At 31.3% G+C, this 22,141-nt stretch overlaps 1 protein-coding gene and 1 pseudogene across 1 annotated transcript; both read left to right on the top strand.

The window, feature by feature from the left end:
• Positions 1–4,408: 4,408 nt before the first annotated feature.
• On the top strand, positions 4,409–6,757 carry LOC132282218 (uncharacterized; annotated as a pseudogene).
• A 6,689-nt stretch (positions 6,758–13,446) lies between these two features.
• LOC132282217 (uncharacterized) lies at positions 13,447–20,049 on the top strand. The gene is made up of 4 exons (XM_059783825.1): positions 13,447–13,815; positions 13,943–14,098; positions 18,555–19,055; positions 19,149–20,049. Exons 1-4 carry the CDS (start codon positions 13,555–13,557, stop codon positions 19,584–19,586), a joined length of 1,356 nt encoding a protein of 451 aa, XP_059639808.1. The 5' UTR covers positions 13,447–13,554; the 3' UTR covers positions 19,587–20,049.
• Positions 20,050–22,141: the final 2,092 nt, after the last annotated feature.

Below are 22,141 nucleotides of genomic sequence, written 5' to 3'. Positions count from 1 at the left end.
TAAACCATATAAAGAATCAAAATTAATTATACTTGTCAATAACAAACCCTTCTTCTCAAATCTGATTATAATCTCATTAACCTATAGTGTAAAAATCGGAATTTCAAATTCATCATTCGTTTGACAAAATACCACAGAAAATTTCCACAGAAGATATAGATGTACCTACATACATACATGCATGTATATATCTACATACATACATGATCGGAGAACCAACTATACAAAATGTGCGTATGTATATATAAGTATATGTGTCTAATTGTCTATAAAGATATAGATAGAGAAAGGGGAAAACTGACCAAGCTTCGCTGGACGCGTCGGGTTTGATCATATAATAAATGTCGGCCGTCCGGTTATCCAGAGGTTGCGGTGGGCGGTTGCCATTAGGGTTAGGGTTAGATATAGTGTTGGGGTTAGGGTTTAGGCGGTTGCGTTAGGGTTAGGTTAAGGGTTAGGGCGAGGAAGAGGATTGAAGGGCGTTTGATGTTGTGATTATGTTGGGGTTTAGGGTTAGGATTTGGGAGAGGGAGGGTTTGTAGTGAAGCCACTGGTTCGCGATATCCATCTCTCTTCTTCTATGAGTATGAAATTATACAAGAAATCTGAACGTTTAGGTCTGTGAACGATTGACGAAGAGAAGTTTGGAGAGAGAGAATAAGAAGATTCGCCGGTGGAAGAGAGGATGGAGAAGGTGCGGCGGTCAATGAGGAAGGAGATTGAAGAGGAGAAGAGAGTGCGGCCCTAACCTCAGATAACAAAGGAGATCCACGATCGCATGGGTTGAAGACTGTTGGGGTCATTTGCTTTCGTTTTAAGCTTACAATCTGCTGCCTGTTTAACCTAACATTGTTCCTTTCTCAAGTATAATAAATACCCGTTTATAATGTAATTAAAAATATATTATTGCCATTATCCATTTTTAAATTGATTTTGCACTCATGTTATAAATTTTATTCTTTTATTATTTTTAATTTTAAAAAAATCATTTTAAATTTTATTCTGCACTGCGTTAAATACAAAGGTGGAAAATGGTAAGGATTTTTTATTAAAATAAAATAACGGTAATGTAAGATACTCATGACATCAAACCTGCATCTTAAAAAATGTTGGTTCCCTTTTATCATTGCGACCAGCGACAGAGCCAGAAATTAAATTTGGATAATCAGGATAATAAATATAAATTCTATAAATTAAGAGACAAAAAAAAAAAAAAATTAGATTTTTATTCAAAAAGAAAATTTTGACTTTTTTAAAAAGAAAATTAAAGGAATTTAAAGAGTAAAAAAGTGAATAAATATAAATTTTAAGAGATAATTTTAGAAAATAAAATTTTTTTTTTTGGGGTGTGGGGCATTATTTGAATTTTTTTCATATATACATGTAAAAATATATAAATTTAATATATGTAGTACAGTAAATGGGCCAGGTCAGTGGCACATGCCCCATTGGATATACACTGGCTCTGCCCCTGATTACTATCACCTAAGAGCATTTCCAAAAACAAATGCTATTTTTTTATGGTAAGAGGAATTATAGTGCCAAAATGATATATTTTAACAATTCTACTCTAATCAATGCATTATTCTTACTTTTCCATGTGACTTTCCAGCCCATATCTACACAAAAATTCAAAAAAAGGCTTAACATCTCAAGTTAGTTTTAAGAATTTAATATTTTGAGAGATTATATAGCACACTTTTAGTGTATCAGAAAATAAAATCAACTATATTTTGAGTTTGAGAGGACATTTGAGAGAGTGTTGGAGATGCTTTAAGCCATCCTTATTATGAAGTATGAACAAGTCATTATTTGTGTGCGCGTGCACACACACACATATAGGGCAAAGTACAAAAAAAAAAAAAAAAAAGACCCCCTCGACTTGTATCATTTTCCAGTAAACTCTCTTGTCTATTTTTTCACTAAAGAACCACCCCCCCTCCCGACTTGTAGTTTTTTTTTCCAACAAATTCCCCTTGTCTAATTTTTTATCATAGAACCCCCCCCTCAATTATTTGAAGGGGGTAAAAGAGTTGATATTTGGACCAACATACCCTTCTATTTAAATCTTAATTTTTTCGAATTTTAAAAATTCATATCTCACAAATCGTACATTTAAAAATTATAAATAATATATGCACGGAAAACTTATGAAATAAGGATTCCAAAAATATAACATTTGTACAAAAAAAACCTTTATAACCAGAGAGAAATAGGCAATCTAAAAATTTACTTTTATTTTTAAAAAATAAAATACTCGAGAAATTTGCAAGAAAATTTCAGAATTATTCATTTACATACAGTGGCGAAGGGAACTAATGCCCGCGCGGGGGGGGGGGGGGCACATGCCCCCCCCCCCCCCTAACTTTTTTTTTTTTTTTTTTTTAAAATAGTATATGTATATGTTTATAAAAATCCAAAAATGCCCCCCCTGATTTTTTTTTTTTTGCCCTCATATATTAGTAATACTTTAGTATATCAAGCCCATTTAAGTCATTCACCTATATACTACCAAATAAAGTCCTAACACAGTACCAAATATAGCCCAGACAAAACAAAAAGTAAAAAATACGTGTAACCAAATAAAGCCAAAAGACTGAAAGACCCAAACAAAACTCCACTTTCTTAACTTCACTTTCTTTGACTTTTTAGTTTTTTGGTTCAAAACTCAAAAGTGGGATATGAAAAGCTCAAAAGCAAAAACTTGGACTCAAGAGTCACGCCGGCGCCACGGTTATGTTCAGGTTTTAAATCTTCATCGTTTGCGACGGAATTGGAATTGGAAGGAAAGATCAAGGATACCCAATTTGTTTTGCTGTTGATTCACCGTGTTTGATTTGCAGGTAAACCCAGAACCCTAATTTTTATTTTTTTTTTACACGAATCAGATTCTTTTTCTATACTTTTATAGTTTTACTCAAATCCATGGGATGCAATCAATGATTCAATGTGCTTCTTCTCCTCCTACATAAGATTTTGATGCAAGACTAGCTTTGATTTTCTTTCTTGACTAAATTATAATTTTCTCTCTTTTTTTTTTTTTTTTTTTTTTTGAAAGATCTCTGACCTTCCTTAGTTCCTTTCTGTAATTTTGTCACATCTTTGATTGGTAAAGTGTTTTGTATGTTTCCCAGTAATTCTCTTTTTTTTTTTAGACAAGTGTTTTGTATGTTTCCCAATTCCCAGTAATTCTCTTTTTTTATTAAGGTGCTTGTCAGTTGTCATGCTATTACTTTACCTACGATTTTATTTGTATGTTAGCTTCTTGATGGTTATTTTTCTAATTTATTTGAATTGTATTCATTGATATGTTGGAGGCCTATTTTGGCTGGCTGATATCCATAGTCTTGTCAGTTTCTTGAGAACTTGGGTTGCTAAGTTGCTTGATCCAGTTTTATGTTAATAGTGTTCTCTTTTTTTCAGAAAACATAAAAAAAGAAAATTAATTGGTTGATAGCTTTGTAAACTGTTCAATGAAAGCTCGGTAAAAAAGAGGTTTTAATTTCAGAAAACAGTTCTTGTAGTTCTCTGAGAATTGTTTGTTATTATCCTGTATTACACAAAATTATTTTCAGAGAACCAAACCGAATAGTCTCTAGAATGTTTTTCTTTTGTGCCTTATTTTTAATGTTCTAACATTATGGTATGCATTTGGGTTATTAATAAGGTTGGACTTGGTAGTCTTGGTGTTTATGCAAATATTTTGGTTGTGTTATTAGCAGGTGTTTAGCCTTTTGGAATGACTAATGAGTAAAAATGTCACTATGCTTTTCAGAAATTTAGAGAACAGATGAAACTGTAGTAACAACATATTTTTTGGCTGATGGTTCTGGGATAGCAGTGTGGAGTGCACCCCTTGAAATAGAGTAGAAATGTTGATGTTTTAGCGAATTTTATAAAAATAAAATAGAATGAGTGGATGGCTTCAAATTATTTATGGAGGAGATAATATATTGTTAAGTATTCCAATAGTTGCCTTGTCAGTCGAAATTTTAATATAAATTTTTGTATTCTAATTGAGCTTTATTGCTGGTTATGGCTTAAAAGTATCAAGTTAATACTCAAGCTTTGTTGTTATTTGGTTTGAGTTACGTAATTTGTTAAATTTGCAGAAGATTGTTATAGTGGTTGGGAGTTTTTTATTTTTTATTTATTATGTTTTTTGGATTTTGTTAAATATTCTAATTTTGATCATGATATTAAGGTTGGGTTAAATCATTGTCACTTAAATTGAGCATTTTTTTCTAAATTTTTATTGTGTAGTTATTAGTTAGCACTTACTTTCTAATCTTTCCTAATGCATTCTAAATGAAAAGATTGAGTAGTTTAAATAAAATTAATAAGATTGAAATGTTTGTCTTAATTATTATATGTAAATAAGCATTTTTTTTTTTTTTTTTAAACAGTTATGGAGAAATATTATAAAAGAAAATCAGGGTTGGCACATCAGCCACCTCCTATAGAGAGAGATGATGATCTAATATTGAAGCAAAGTTGTTCCGACATCAACTTGAAAAATCTTCCAGCGGATCCAGGATTACGAACTCGAATCTTGGATTACCATCCTAATATTCGAGATGACATCCGTAGAGCATATTATCTTAAGGGTCCTTGTCAACCCAAGACTCATCGTTTTCCCTATACGAGTTTTGGGAAAGCAACAAGCCATTTTAACCCTACTTGGTTTAGTGAATATTCTAATTGGCTAGAATATAGTATAACCAAAGATGCAGCGTTTTGCCTATGTTGTTATCTTTTTAAGCCGGATATTGGAGAACAAGCAGGAGGTGAATCTTTTGTGGGTGAGGGGTTTTCAAATTGGAAGAAGAAAGAAAAATTTCAAACTCATGTTGGAGGTCCCAATAGTGCCCACAACCAAGCTTGGAGATCATGTGAAGTTTTGGTGAACCAAAAACAACACATTCAAACAATTTTATGCAAGCAGTCGCACCAATCTATAAATGAATATCGAACTCGTTTAACTGTATCAATTGAATGTATCCGATATCTTTTACACCAAGGACTTGCCTTTCGTAGCCACGATGAATCTGAAGATTCAAGCAATCAAGGAAACTTCCTCACACTTTTGAAATTTCATGCTTATCACAATGAGGATGTTAGAGCCGTTGTATTGGAAAATGCTCCTGAAAATCTGAAGTTAACATCACCTGAGATTCAAAAAGAGATTGTAAATGCCATTGCAACAGATGTTGTCAATTTTATTATTAGAGATATCGGAGATGGATTTTTTTCTATTTTAATTGATGAGTCTCGTGATGTATCGATAAAGGAGCAAATGGTTATTGTGTTACGTTACGTGAAGAATGGAAGTGTCATTGAACGTTTTATTGGTATGGTACATGTTACCGATACAACTGCTTTCTCACTCAAGATGGCGATTGATAATGTATTTTCTACACATGGATTGAGCATTTCTAGATTGCGTGGGCAAGGTTATGATGGGGCTAACAATATGCAAGGTGAGTTCAACGGTCTCAAAACACTAATTCTGAAAGAGAATGAATTTGCTTTTTATGTTCATTGTTTTGCTCACCAACTTCAGTTGGCACTTGTTGCTGTGGCAAAGAATCATGGTCAGATTTTCACTTTTTTCGTATTTGTTGCTAATGTGGTGAATGAAGTTGGAGCCTCGTGTAAACGTCGTGATATGCTTCGCGAGAAACAAATTGCTGAAGTTATTGATGGACTTAACAAATGCGAGCTCACAAGTGGGCAAGGCCTAAATCAGAGTACTTCTCTTGTACGTGCAGGAGACACCCGTTGGGGCTCACATTATGGTACTTTAATTAGCTTGATTACATTGTTCTCATCTGTAATTACTGTTCTTGAGTTTATCGAAAAGGATGGATTGAAATCTGATCAAAGAGGCGAAGCATCTATTCTACTTGGGTCAATACAATCCTTTAATTTTGTATTCAATCTCCATTTGATGAAGACATTGTTGGGCATGACAAATGAATTATCCAAAGCACTATAAAGAAAAGATCAAGATATCGTGAATGCCATGGACCTTGTCAAAGTATGTAAGCAACGACTACAAATGATGAGGGATGATGGATAGGATTCTTTGCTTGATGAAGTTTCTTCCTTTTGTGAGAGACATGAGATTGATGTTCCCAACATGGATGATATGTTCATTACTCAAGGACGATGACGACAAAATGTGCAAGAAATGACAAACTTGCATTACTATCGTGTTGAGTTGTTTTATTCTGTCATAGATATACAACTTCAAGAGCTAAATAATCGTTTCAATGAGGCCAATATTGAGTTACTTCTTTGTGTGGCATGTCTATGTCCAGATGATGCATTCTCTGCTTTTGACAAGCAAAAGATCACTCACTTTGCTGACTACTATCCAAAAGAATTTTCTGTAGCTAAGCTCATAGAACTTGGTAGTCAACTTGAATTTTATATTCTTGATGTGCGCTCTAATATCAAGTTTGAAAGATTGAAAGGGATTTGCGCTCTTGCAAAAAAAATGGTTAAAACAAAAAAAGACAAGGTGTATCTACTTGTGACATTGGCATTAATCTTACCAGTCGCGACTGCTACGGTGGAGAGGGCATTTTCTGCTATGAATATTGTAAAGAATGAATTGCGTAATCGGATGGGAGATCAATTTATGAATGATAGCTTGGTTGTGTATATTGAAAAAGAAATATTTAGGGGCATAGATAATGAGGCTATCATTCAACGCTTTCAAAAGATGAAAAGCTGTCGATGGCAGTTGTAATTGTATTCAATGAAATATTATCAACTAATATTTTGGATCTTATATGTGTCAAGTATTATATTTTAGTTCTTTTTATTTAAATATCATATCAACTTGTTACCTGTTTAGTTCTTTAGATAAACAAATAAATTCTTTTATGGGTATTTTCAATTCACATTATTGAAGAACATTTAAGTTCCATCTTAGTTTAAGATAAAAATAATAAAATACAATCTTGTTTGCTTTGGTTGTTAAGATTCACTATGCGCTTGGAGACTCAGAGAGTGGGTATAATTGCTTTGGAATGGCTCTTGTACTCCTAGTTCATCCAGTATTTCACTTTGCCAGATAATTCCTTTTCGTCTTTTGAAAATGGTGACTTTGCTCTGTTTTTTTTTTTTTTTTAGATACTAATTCTATATTTCCTTTGAAAATAGTGACTTTGCTCTGTTTTCTATTTCCTTTTTTTTTTTTTTTTTTTTTTTTTTTTTTTTTTTGTCTTGTTTGTCTTTTGATGTGAAAATTCTATTTTTGTCGTTGATTTTTTTTTCTCCTATCAAATACACTATGCCCCCCCTGAAATGAAATCCTGGCTCCGCCCCTGTTTACATATGGAGCCGAATATATAAAAAAAATTAGCCCCAACAGAGATCGATTTCATGAGATATCATATTTTGCGTCGAAACATTTTCATTCTTTTATAGACTCACCATTTTAAAAATAAAAAATAAAAATGAATATTCAGTCTCTATTAGAGCTAATTTTTTTATATGTTATGCTCTATATGGAAATGAATAATTCTAAAACTTTTTTTGCAAATAATCCAATTATTTTATAAAAAATAAAATAAAATAAGATTGTTGCAGTAGATTTTTAGATTGTCTATTTCTCTATAGTTACAAAGTTTTGTTAAAACAAATTTTATATTTCTGGAATCCTTGTTTTATAAGCTTTTCGTGTATATATTATTTGCAATATTTGGATATACGGTTTCTGAGATATAAATTTTTTAAGTTCGGGAAAATTAAGACTTAAATAAAAGGGCATATTGGTCTAAATATTAATAACTCTTTTACCCCCTTAGATAGTTGAGGGGGATTCTTTAGTAAAAAATTAGATAAGGGAGATTTATTGAAAAGGGTTACAAGTCGTGGGGGGTTCTTTGGTAAAAAAATACATAAGGGGATTTACTGAAAAATGTTACAAGTCGAGGTACTCTGCCCTATATATATAATCATTCAAAGTTCAAACAAAATCCTTGAATTTTTCCTTTCAAATTCCCCCATTTCAAACGTACTTCATAAATTAATCCACATAGAAACGAAGCCGATTTCAGCCCCAAACGATGGGATTCAAAGTCTAAAAAGAAGCTTGTCAATTGGGCTTCTAAACCATTTAGACTTTTTAAAAGTCCGTTTTCATAAATTTTACCAAACGCTCTTTATTATTGGTAAAGGACTTTCTGGGCTTAGAAACCCGTTTGGAGGCTACAGGAAGCCCAGCCAAATAGCCCCTAACTCTTTTACCCTCTTAGATAGTTGAGGGAGATTCTTTAGTAAAAAATTAGACAAGGGGGATTTATTGAAAAATGTTACAAGTCGTGGGAGGTTCTTTGGTAAATAAGATTTTTTATAAATTTTTTTGGGAGGTAATATTCGCACTCCATTTTTCTCCAATTGTACTCCAGTTACCTTTATTTTTAAAAAATAAAAATTGACAAGAAGGTCTTTGAATTAATTAATGCACATCACTTAATTTATAATGTCATAAATACACTTTATACAATTTTATTTTTTATTTTTATTTTTTTACTATTATTTTCCTTTCTTTTTGTTTTTTCGGAGGTCTTATTAAAGAAAATAATTTATTCCATACTAATAATTTTATTTTTGGCAGTCAAAAAGAAATAATTTATTCCATAATAAAAATAACTTCTTCTTCTTCTTCTTCCTTTTTTTTTTTTTTTTTTTTTTTTTTTTTTTTTTTTTTTTTCCGGTATCATCAAACATGATCATTTATTCAATAGAGGTAATTTTTTTTTTAATCCTCTTATTTTAGTACCTTTTTTTCTTATGACCTAAAATATTAAAATTGTAGATAAGGAGAGGAACGGCAGTTATGTCATTTAAAAATTAATAATTATTTATTTGTAAAGTTAGGGTTATAGTTGCCATTTCATTTAAGATTGTAGTGCAAATATTGAAAAGTGGAGTGCCGATATTGTCTCCCTTTTTTAATGTAACCATAAATAAGATTTTTTATTTAATTTTTTTAATCTAATTTCTCTATACAAAATTAATATTAATAACCATAAATACATAACATAAATAAAGGTCATTCCTAGTGCAATGGTTATTAATTAAAATATGTAACATCTCTAACTAATGTATCATCTTCTTAAAAAATAAATTATGTCATTTTTTTTTTTTTTTTTTAATATAAAGATACTTGTTGAGTTCAAATGTCACATAATATTGACACGGAAAAGGATGATAGGAAGGCAGACATTGAGGACATTGAAAGTGGGACGAATATTTGAATAATAGTCTTGGATGGGATGATTTGGAGGGATAAGGAAAGAAAAGGAAAAAAAAAAGGATATGGAGAATGTGTTTTGGTGAATTAAATGGAGAGAAAATAGATGATAGGGTCTCCAAAATTGAGAAGATAGGGAGAGAAGCATAGTGTGGTTTAGTAATATTTTGATAATACCAAAACTAACCTCTACAACTAAATGTATAGATTTGTTATTCTATTCATGTCCTAGTATGCAACTACTAGGGCAACAAAATCTTTTCTGCTGCTATTGAGTTCAAGAAATTATTTGTTAATTGTTTAACTGGCCACATCCAGATAATAAAAAAATTGCTTGGGCACATTCAAACAATAATAAATAAAAAAATGTCATTTAAAATGGCACATTCAAACAATAATTCAGAATTAGTATTCTTTGATTAAACTCAAAAGAAAAGGGACTTAAAAGAAACCACTTACAAATATAAAAGGATAGGATGGTAATTTGATTATTATCCTTTCTTTTATGTTCTCTCTTCTATTTTATCCAAATAATGATGATTATCCTTTCTTTTCTTTTCTTTTCTTTCATATCTATCAAAACATGAATATAAATTATTACTATTATTATTATTATTATTTTTTTCTTTTCCCTTCTAAGTAATACTATTATTTATTTTATTTTCTCACCAGCATATCCAATCGCACCCTAAATTTGTTTATGAAAATGATGGTTCCTTTCTCTTCTCATTAAATGTGACAAAATGTAGATAGGATCGTAAAGTGTATTGAATTGACACCTAACCTCGAATTTTGATTTGTTAGGTCAGCTAAAGTGTGTAATTATGAGGTAATTGCAATGACACGCACCATGACTCTCACCCCACTCTTTCGTAGCAGTAAAAAAACTTTTTTGACATGTACTTTGTTTTAGACGTTTTGATTTGGACTAAAACAAAAAAAAATGTTTTTAGTGTAGAAATGTTTTGAAAAAAAAAAAAAAAAAATTAAAAGTACGTTTGGAAACGATGTTTTGTTGTAAAAATTTCGAAAAAAGAAACATATACAATTATGGTTTTGGACCATGAATAATTGTCAAAATAAGAAAAAAAAATATCATTTTGGTATTTTTATTTTGAGTTATTATTCACGAAGTATTTTAGTATTGTGCAAAATAAAACAAGGCAGCACTAAATATGTTTTTATTGTCAAAATTTACACTATAACAGTTTAAAAATAAAAATAATAAAAGCAAAACGCATGTTAAACGGACCTAAGTTGTAAGTTACATAATGGTCTCATGACCATTTTAAATGGATATTTTTTCCATTTAATTAATTTGTATATATAATGTACTCATGCAAGTACCTAAAACTTCACGATTTTATATGTGATACTAGTGTTGTTGTATGTACTGCAGTTGTTATAACAAGGGTCATTTTGTCCCACATCGGAATCGGATGGGAAAGAGATTGGGTATAAATGGGTGGGTATGCAGCCTTACTTAACAGTTCGAGTTTTTGGGTAAATGGGCAAGCGCCCACCCGTTACAGTTGGTATCAGAGCCAAACCCAGTCCTTGATCCGGTGCCACGCCAAGCGCTCGATCCGGAAGGCGTCCGGGTGAGTCCACCCGGGTAGGCAGGGTGGCCTAACCGCAACGAGGGCGTTGCGAGTTTGGGTAGGGGAGAATGTAACAAGGGTCAGATTGGGTATAAATGGATGGGTATGCAGCCTTACCTAACAGTTCGAGCTTTTGGGTAAATGGGCAAGCGCCCACCCGTTACAGTTGTCCACTATTAATGGCACCAAAATGCAACAATAATTATAGGTTTGATTCTACAAAAAAATAAAATAAAAATAGCATCGAACCAAGCAGATGCGCATGTCAAGGCCATAAGCATACGAACAAGTAAAAGATTATCGTACCAAACATTAACACACGAGCCAAAAGTGAATTCACCATAAAACAAATACCGAAAAAGCAGGGGGAGTCAAGATTGCAAATAGGAGCTAAAGATAAAAAATTTTAAAGATGAATATAATAAAAGTTATAAAATATTAGAATTTTTTTTTTGTATAAGTGAGATATGATTAGGGTATATTATAGTCAACATGATTTTACTTTCATGTCCAAGTAATTAGATAATGAAATTGATCATTTTTTTTTTTTACTGAAGATCTAATCTGAGATAACCTATAAATCTAATTTACCAAATTTAAATCTCAACTTAAAATCAGGTATAAAAACATATTTGTTATCCACCATCAAAGTACCCATTGGAATTCATTTTTCGGGTAAAAATAAAATAAAAAATTATCCAACTGAATCTTGAACTTGTTTTCAACTATTAATTGATTAATGTGCTTAGATTTTGAAATAAGACCACCCATGTTATAGGAAATATGGATTTATATCCTAATTTGAATGAAAAGTTGGATGTTTTCTCACTTTCTAGTAATTGTAAACTTTTTAAATTATGGTTTCTAATTAAATAATTTATACTCTTACTTAAGGGGAAAAAAATCAAAGATAAATGCAAGAACAGTAAGAAGAATAAGGATAGAACTAGTGGCAGCATATTGTCCAAATAAACACATGAACAGTTGGGCTAATAGGAAAAGGAAGAATAGTACTACAAATTGATTACATATGCATTGGGCTTATATGAACAGTAGTACTATTTTTTTATTTTTTAATTGGACCTGTGCTATAGCCCAGGTTAACCCATTAATAGTTCCTCCCTTGGTAAGAAGAAGACACACACACACATATATATATATATGTGGGTGTGTGTTATTTATATAATATGTCACTTGAAAATAAATGGTGAACTTATATATATATGCTCAACTTTTGTCATTATTTATACAAAATGAGAACTACTCACCAAGGTTAGTGCCAGAAAACTCAAGGCTTTTTTAAAGTGCTTAAATGAATTTCAAAATATAATCGCTTTTTACTAATACATGTTTTTTGGATATTTAATTTAATGGTGTCCAAGATCACTGGGTGGATATCAGTTTTTAAAATGACCAACTAAGTTTTGCACTTCTACAGCTGTCAATTTTAAGAAAGAAAACAACAAAAGTAAGTTTGTTAGAGGATGTATGAATTAAAAATGGAAAGAAAACAACAAAAGGAGGTTTGTTAGAGGAGGTATGAATTAAATATGGAAATGATACATAGCCAAACTAATAAAAAAACTAGGGACCTTGTCAGCTGAGTAGGTATTGAGTGAGCTCCACCATGTTTTATTAGTTTTTCTACTCAATGAAAATATATTTGATCAATTTATTGAAAGCTGTTTTTATAAAAAAGTGGGACCAATTTTATTTTTTATTAAGTGAGCGTACCAATAATGTTGTGCATCTCACTCACTCAAGATCTTCTAACGCCAAAGAAATACAATATTTTCAATGTGAGCCTCACGGTTTGTTTTTAATTGCCGAAAAACATAAATAGTATAAATTTTTATTTTATTAATTGCTGAAAAATACATGTTGTAAGACGGCTTTTAAAAAAAATGATAACTCAATCTTTGGATATTTAATTTAGATGAGTCCAAAATGACTAATGTATATCATTTTTTAATAGACAATACTTAGGTCTTCACTAGTAAGTATCTACAACATATTCACCGTTAAGTGAATATTTACCTACCATTTTTGATTTGGTAATTAAAGATCACATGTCAATTTATTATTGATCCACATTAAGGGTGAATATGTTATAGATTTCACTAATAAAGACTTAAGTATTATCAAAAATGACAGGTGTATATCATTCTTTAATTAGATGACAGAATTAAATTTTACACTTCGGCAAGTCTAATTTAAGAAAGGAAATAACAAAATGATATTTTTTATCCTTGCAGACTTTATTTTTTCTTAAATTATTGTTATTGATTTAATCAGCTAGACATCCAAAAATTCCAACAGTGCTTGCCATCCCGCCAAATAAAACCATTAATCAGTCCCTCCTCTCCTCAGGCTCCTCAGGTTTGTTTCTATTTAATTAATTATTAAATGCCAGAAAATACAACTTGAATGGACCTCTATTGGTAGTTTTTGTATTTATTCAAGTTTTATGGACCTCTTTAATTGCCAAAAAACATACCAAGTTGTACGAGGAACTCTGCCAGCTCTATTAACACCATTATAAATATTTGGAACGCACAGCTAGCCATGCACGCTACTTGTATCACTTCATCCCTCTCTAGCGCGCGCGCGCACACACACAAATATATATATATATATATATATATATATATATATATATATATATATATATTACTGAAAAAAATGAAGACCTTTAATCTCCTCTCTTTTCTCTTTGTTTCACACTTTGTTTTGGGTGGTTCTTATGATACTCTCCAATTGGTTCAAGATCGTTATCACCATCTCCAATTGGTTCATCTATGGCCGCCGACATACTGCAGAGGTAAAGTGTCCTGCAGACGTCCATGGCCAAAAGACAAATTTACGTTACATGGGCTATGGCCAGCTAATGAGAGTGGTTACGGACTTACATGTGACCATGGACCTGAATATTTGGATGATGTGGTATGTTTCCAACGCACTCCTTCACTCAGATCATATTAGTTATATATCATCATTAATATATACGAGTAGTAAATGTTTGTTTTATATATTAATATATCATTGCGGTTTTCATGTATATATGTAACAGTTTGGGAAATTGGAGAGCCGTCTCAAAAGATTTTGGCCGTCTATCACTAGAAGGCCCAACGAGGCTTTTTGGCAACATGAGTGGGATAAGCACAGGAGATGTTTCTTGCCAAATTCCAATTTCAGAGTCGGAGCCGCTGACGAGGACCACATAACATAATGATTCACAACCGCAGCAGTAGTAGTACTTGTGATATAAGGGACAAGAAATTTTGGCTGCAGCAGGGGATTTGTTCATTGTCAAAATTCCGAACCGCCTTACAATACTTCCGATTAGCAATCAAACAAACAACAAAAATCAATCTTAACAGATCCCTCCCTGATGCCGGCATCAAACCCGGCAACACTTACAACAAGTCAGTTATCATGACAGCCCTCCAAAGTCGCACTGGACAAAATATTAGTGCTGACTTTTCATGCAAAAAACACAAAAAGTGATTTCTTACTAAAAGAGATATTTATTTGTCTCAACACAAATTATATCTCATGTCCACCCCGCCAAGACCAAAGGGAGTGTCAGGGTGATATGATCAAAATTCCCAGAACAGCTAGACGTGCTTGATGCATGAAAGAATATATATATATATATATATATATATGATATGATATGCACCGGATATTAATATTCAATAAAAGCCATATCTATCTTCTTATTTTCCACAATAACAAGTTTGTTATGATATATTAAATAATTAAAATGCCTTCCATTATACGTAAATTCGCTAGAGACTCAAATATACAAAACAGGGAGGCAGGAGAGAGAATGGATGTGGCAACCAAAAAATACCAATGAATTGCACTATGTCCCACGTGTGACTATAATAAAATAAAATAAATAAAAAGATTAAAGGACGTGCGAAGAAAGACTTGTCGTTATATTAATCTTTTTTCATCTGTCTAGATTTATCATTGAAATACTCACACCTCCTTAATTTGGAGACTATATTACCTTCTACATGAAAAAAAAAAAAAAAAAAAAAAAAGAGTCAGTATCGTTTGACTACTCATAAATTATATATTTATTGACTTTTAATTATTATTTTTTATAATTATATAATGTTTTTTTTTTAATAAATTCCCCATCATACTAAAATTGAATTTAAAAACTTCCCTATAAATTTATCTTTGTATTTGAATAAATGTCATAGACTTACACATATTTGGCTCTTCTTATTTTAATATTTATTTATATAAAATATACGAATCAAATTAGTTTACAAGTTGTCTCCAAACAAATTTTAGTTAACCCAATTTTATTTATTTAAAAATATGTTTGATATAATCATAAAACCAAAATTCATTCTAAAAGTTTTACTACATTTTAAAAATATTTAGTGATTATTTTACTTGTGTCATTATTTATTATTTTAATCATAAAAATACATATTCACTTACAAAATAAAATGCATCCGCCTGTACATAATATGTTTATTAAAAAAATAAGAATGAAAATTGGTTGTACTTTTGGTTGTTGAACTATACAAATTCATTACTTCCAAAAAAAAACTATACAAATTCAAGCCTTTGATTTCAAATTTGATCAATATATGATTGTACATATTATATAGATTAGTTTGGTTAGCTCTACCAGCCTAGCAGTAATAGAATTTATTGCACAATAAGTAATAATGACGTATTTTTTACATTAATTGTCAAATGCGACTTGGATAAATGATACCTTAAAGTTAAACTTATTTTTGCCCTAAGATTATAAATATATAAACTAAATTAATTTATCACTTCTATCTGCAAGTTGCCAATATGGTCAATTATTTTAATTTTCTTTTTTCATTTGATTCTCAAATTATTTTTATTTCTCATATAAACTATTTTACTATCTGCAAAATATGACTAATTCTAATCACGTGCCACACGTAGTTTTAACTTGTATATAAGGAAAGCTAAAAATCTCCTCCTTCATAGAAAGAATGTTAAGAATCAGGGGATATCTAATCCAAAGGTATAATTTCCTCCTTCATATCTATATCTATATCTATATCTATATCTATCTATAAAAGTATAAAAAGTTTCAGTACATAATTGTGTTTCAGTATATTATTGTGTTACAATACATTATTTTATTTATTTATTTATAATAAATGAATAATAAATTTAACTTTCTTTTGTAATCCACCTTCCTTATAATATTAATATACTAATTTCTATTCAAATTGAGTTTCCATCCTATATATTGTTTTAAAAAAATAACGATAAAAAAGCTACCAATTACAATAATAATCATATTCTACTCAAAATTTCTCAAGTTATATTTTTTTAAAAGTTACCAATTAGAATAATAATCTTATTAATAATCCTATTTTACTCAAAATTCCTCAAGCTATATTTTTAAAATAGTTACCAATTAGAATAATAATCCTATTCTCCTCATCTAATTTGAGTGTTAGAATAATAATCTTATTCTATTAAAAAAAAAAAAAAAATTGAAAAAAGTTACGAATTACAATTTTTTCAAGCTATATTTTTTAAAATAGTTACCAATTAGAATAATAATCCTATTCTACTTATCTAATTTGAGCATTAGAATAATAATCCTATTCTATTAAAAAAAGAAAAATTTGAAAAAAAAAATAGTTACGAATTACTATTTTTTTCTGATGTTTTTGAAGTTCTATCCAGATTGAGTAAAAAAAGAAGATAAAAAGCTATATTCCTCGAGCTATATTTTTTAAAAAGTTACCAATTACAATAATAATCATATTCTACTCAAACTTCCTCAATCTATATATTTTTTAAAAGTTGCCAATTAGAATAATAATCCTATTTTACTTATCAAATTTGAGTATTAGAATAATAATCCTATTCCACGCGCGCACACACACACACACACACACACACACAAAAAATTGTTACAAAATTAAAAAATATATATCAGATGTTTTTTTTAATTTTTATACAATTTGAGTTTTCATCCTATATATATATATTTAAAAAAAAAAAAAACAATAAAAATGTATATATATATAACAAAGGAAATGAAAGTATTGAAAAAAAGAAATAGGAGAAAGGAAATAACATGAGGTTTTTTTTTTTTTAATCATTCACATAACACACACATATATATAAACAGTTAAGAACCATTAAAAAAAAATAAAAGAAAGAATGAAGGTAATAATATATATGTAACAAATGAAAGAAGGAAGATTATATAGGTATATGGCAAGAGAGGAAAATGTTAAGCTTTAAAGGCTCATTTGGTTTTAAAATGTTAAGTTTAAAAATTCCATAAAAATAAGAAAGATGTATTAATTATACATTTTATGATTGATTTTTCAACCAATCAAATTTACTGTCCTTCTATAATTGTATACGCTAGTCGTTCTCATAGTATGATAGAGGTCTCCTTAGAATGGTTTGGACGGACAAAAAAAGAAAAAAAGAAAAAAGAAAAAGCTAAGAGTGTGTGTTTTTTATATAATATATCAATTTAGTGGTGAAATTATACTAGAAAACTCTAAAGGCTTTAAAAAATGCTTAAAGAAATTCCAAAAAATCTCTATTTACTTATACATATTTGGAGGAGTCCAAGATATATCACTGGGTGCAGAAGTTTTGCACTTCTACCTTGATTGAGCTGTCTATTTTAAGAAAGAAAACAACAAAAAGAGGTTTGTTAACTTCTACCTTGATTGAGCTGTCTATTTTAAGAAAGAAAACCACACAAAAGAGGTTTGTTAACTTCAACCTTGATTGAGCTGTCTATTTTAAGAAAGAAAACAACAAAAAGAGGTTTGTTAACTGCTACCTCGATTGAGCTGTCTATTTTAAGAAAGAAAACAACACAAAAGAGGTTTGTTAGAAGAAAAAGAGGTTTGTTAACTTCTACCTTGAGAAAGAAAACAACAAAAAGAGATTTGTTAACTTCTACCTTGATTGAGCTGTCTATTTTAAGAAAGAAAACAACACGAAAGAGGTTTGTTAGAAGACGTACTAGCTACGAATTAGAGTTGAAAAATAATAGCCTAACCAATTTCGTGTGGGCTGACAATAAATGCCGGGGCTGCGGACCAACTAATTCATTCAATGAAAATGAATCATATCGGCGGCGGCCCCCGGGGTGGGGGGAACCAACATATCATGGGGGCTGCGGACCAACTAATTCATTCAATGAAAATGAATCATTTCGTTGAAAGTAAAATTTATAAGAATTAGGTTTCGTTTATTTAGGCGTAAAATATTTTTTAAAAAATATTTACTTATTTTTTGGTATTTAGTTATTGTAAAATATTTACAAAAAAAATATATTAAAATTTAACAAAAATAAATTATTCATTAATTTTAACAAGTTATTTTACATGTCCTACCCGATAGACTCGATCTCAACTTCGATGTAGACGTTTACCAAACACCGACAAAATAAAAATAAAAAAATATTTTACTTAAAATATATATATATATATATATATATTTAAAAAAAATATTTTAAATCCAAACAAACGGATATAAATTTCATCTGATGGTAAATTTTTATTGAGCAACATTCTAATATTTTCTGTATACAATAACTTCATCATGAACCCTGCCACCGTTTGTTTCTATTTAATCGTCGAAAACAACAAGTCATATGGATTGCTATTTATTAATTGGTGAAAAATACATGTCGGGCTAGGGACGCCAGCCCTATAGCTTTTGACCAGTATAAATATTTTCAACACACTGCAGCCACACTTGACGTAGCTCACCCATATATCACACAAAAAATGAGAACCTTTTATTTGTTCGCCCTTCTCCTTGTCCCCCCCCTCCTTGTTTCACAATATATTTTCCCCCTTTTTTATGATCGTCTCCGAACACGTTCGCAGATGCAATCTGTTTCGGAATTTGATGACAGTATTTCTTATGATCATCTCCAAACACGTCCGCGTATGTCTGTTTTAGATTCTGTTGGCATTAACGTTCCTTATCATCATCTCCAAATGGTTCAACAATGGCCACAAACGTTCTGCATGACAGAGTCTGTTAAGAAATGTAATAAGACATGTATAGAAGAATTGACACACAACTTCACACTACATGGTATATGGCCAGCTTATTCAAACGGTACCACTATCAATGCGACAAAGGAAAACTGCACAGGATCTAAAGATGTGAAAGATGTAGGTACGTTTTGAGCTCTTTTTCCATACACTCCTTTTATTTATCATTAATTAAAATGTTTATTTTAGTATTAAGTTTGCAAGTATCTACAGGTTTGGGGTTTGAAAGGTCTCCACAAGGCTTGGCCGTCTATCGTTTGTAATTTTTCAGACAAGAAATTTTGGCAACATGAATGGGACGCACACGGGATTTGTTCATTGTCAATTCTCAAGAAGGCGGTAAACTATTTCGAAGTGGCAATAGATCAGACCAACAAAACCAATGTTCTCAGCTACCTCCAAGCTAAGAACATAACTCCCAGCAACAAAACTTACAACAAGGCAGACATCCAGAATGCTGTTCAAAAGCGACTTGGCGCCAATATTACTAATGTTTATGTGTCATGCAGAACTGACAGCAAGAATCGTACCTTACTCTTTGAGATATATATGTGTCTCAATGCTAACGGGACAAAATTTATTTCATGCCCAACAAATAAAGCTAAGAAGGGGTGTGGTAATGAGATCATATTCCCGCCACGAGTACTTTGAAAGATTAATATTTTTGTGATGAATAAATTCTGTGCACGTTATGTCATAATGCACCAATTGTTAATATATAAGTCATATATCTAGATTTATTTTCCACAAGAAGAAGTTTGTCTTGATTGACTAAAATGTCTTCCATAGTTGAAATTGTTCTGGTCCTAGAAGGTTGCCGGAAATATACGGACTTACAGAGGCTCTATGGGGGCATGTCATTTTTTAAGAAGACTGAATTAAGTTTTGCACTTCTACCTGGATAGAGAAAGAAAACAACAAAAAGGGGTTTGTTAGAAGATGTACTCCGTATGAATTACAGTTGAAAAATGATAGCCCAACCAATTTCGTGTGGGGCTGACAATAAATGAGGGGCCTGCGAACCATTTAATTCATTCAATGAGAATGAATCATGTCAATTTGTTGGAAGTAAATTTTATAAGTATTAATGTGATACAAATTTCACCAAATGGTATATCTTTATTGGGCAACATTCTAATATTTTCTGTATACAATAATTTCATCATGAACCTTAGGAATTATGTCTCAAATTCTCATTATTATTAGTTTCTATTTTAGAGTGTATTGTTTATGGTAATTTCTTATAGAGACGTGAATTGGGCTCTAAGAAATTGTAATCCTTGTTCACAAAGGAATTGGGTATGTGACCCTGTAAATAGAAACTTAGGCTATTGTTGAGAGTTATGAGTTGAGAGAGATGTAACCTCATGAGGGAGTACGTTGATGGTAGGGGTGAGTTACGGGTTTGGTAGAGTGAACACTAATGGCGAGAGGGAGTCTCGTGGAGTACAAGGAGAACTCGGTCAAGAGTTTGTGTGCATGGTCTGGTGTTGAAATTCTCTACTATTGTAATATCTCTACATATATAGTGAATCTCTTCTCATCCGTGAATGTAATCCTGATTTTGGGTGAACCACGTATATATCTTGTGTTGTGGTTTGAATTGTTGTTTTTCTTTCTTTTTTTTGCTTCCGTTGTGCCCTAACAACTGGTATCAGAGCCAAAGGTGAAGAAGATCTAGAAAATACAAGAAGGCTCAACATGTGCTACAACAGGCTTCAATTGTAGATGGAGTCAATCGGTTTGGTTACATGGCATAGAGCTTGAGTAGTCAAGGTGGAGCCTTGGGGTTTGACTGATTGAGTAACGTATGAGTTCTACAATAAGATCGAGAAGATTGAAGTGGCAGAGAATTGTCCATATTCAATTGCCATGAGAAGTGATGATTGACGTAATGAAATTTGCTCTGATACCAGTTGTTGGGGCACAGCGGAAGCAAAAGAAAGAAAGAAAATAACAATTCAAACCATAACACAAAATATATACGTGGTTCACCCAAAATCAGGGTTACATCCACGGATGAGAAGAGATTCACTATATATGTAGAGATATTACAACAGTAGAGAATTTCAACACCGAACCATGCACACAAACTCTTGACCCAATTCTTCGTGTACTCCACGAGACTCCCTCTTGCCATCAGTGTTCACTCTACCAAACACGTAACTCACCCCTACCATCAACGTACTCCCTCGTGAGGCTACATCTCTCTCAACACATAACTCTCAACAATAACCTAAGTGTCTATTTATAGAGTCACATACCCAATTCCTTGGTGGACAAGGATTACAATTTCTTAGAGCCCAATATATGTCTCTACAAGAAATTACCATAAAAAATACACTCTAAAATAGAAACTAATAATAATGGGAATTTGAGACAAGTTATATGGATTACTATTTATTAATTGGTGAAAAATACATGTTTGGCAGCCCTATAGCTTTTGACCATTATAAATATTTTGAACACACAGCCACATTTAAGCTTACCCATCACACTAAAAATGAAAACCTTTTATTTGTTGGCTCTTCTCCTTGTCCCCCTTGTTTCACAATATATTTTCCCCTTTTTTTATTATCGTCTCTGAAAACGTTCGCAGATGCAATCTGTTTCAGAATTTGATGGCAATGTTTCTTATAATCATTTCCAAAAACGTCCGCAGATGTAGTCTGTTTCAGAATTTGATGGCGGTGTTTCTTATGATCATCTCCAAGACGCCCGCAAATGCAGTCTGTTTCAGAATTTGATGGCAGTGTTTCTTATGATCATCTTCAAACACGTCCGGAGATGCAGTCTGTTTCAGAATTTGATGGCAGTGTTGTTGGAATTTATATGCCATGGCATAGCGAATTCCTGATTGGATTAAAGTGACATATGTTCCTAAGATATCTGAAATATTTATACTTTATATAATTGGTGAATTCAATGTATTATATTTCGATTCATTATGGAATTAATAGTGTCCACTTGATTACTTACAAGAGATATTTATATATATATGTGTGTGTGATGGCGATCAATACATGAGTATAAATATTAATCATAAATAGTTCATAGTCGGTAATTATAGATAGACTCATTATTAACTAAGACTTGAAGTTGATCCGTATTAGGTTGAGATATATTGCGAGAGTTGTCGTATGCAATTGCTCCATATCACTGTCATGGTATTTGACTCTTAAGCATGAAAGAAATATAAACTCTTT

Source organism: Cornus florida, unplaced genomic scaffold (assembly GCF_030987335.1).
Source record: "Cornus florida cultivar Cherokee Brave unplaced genomic scaffold, ASM3098733v1 CherokeeBrave_3.0.0_Hap2_Chr11, whole genome shotgun sequence".
Lineage (NCBI taxonomy): Eukaryota > Viridiplantae > Streptophyta > Magnoliopsida > Cornales > Cornaceae > Cornus > Cornus florida.
The sequence above is the reverse complement of the archived record's forward strand: the minus strand, read 5'-3'. Positions and strand labels throughout refer to the sequence as shown.

What these genes read in the sequence shown, in the direction of transcription:
- LOC132282217 (XM_059783825.1), top strand. Translation starts at nt 13,555, where the DNA reads ATGAAGACCTTTAATCTCCTCTCTTTTCTCTTTGTTTCACACTTTGTT. An exon ending in CTGAATATTTGGATGATGTG is followed by an intron (nt 13,816 to 13,942) that starts GTATGTTTCCAA and finishes TATATGTAACAG; the next exon opens with TTTGGGAAATTGGAGAGCCG. An exon ending in GATCTAAAGATGTGAAAGAT is followed by an intron (nt 19,056 to 19,148) that starts GTAGGTACGTTT and finishes AAGTATCTACAG; the next exon opens with GTTTGGGGTTTGAAAGGTCT.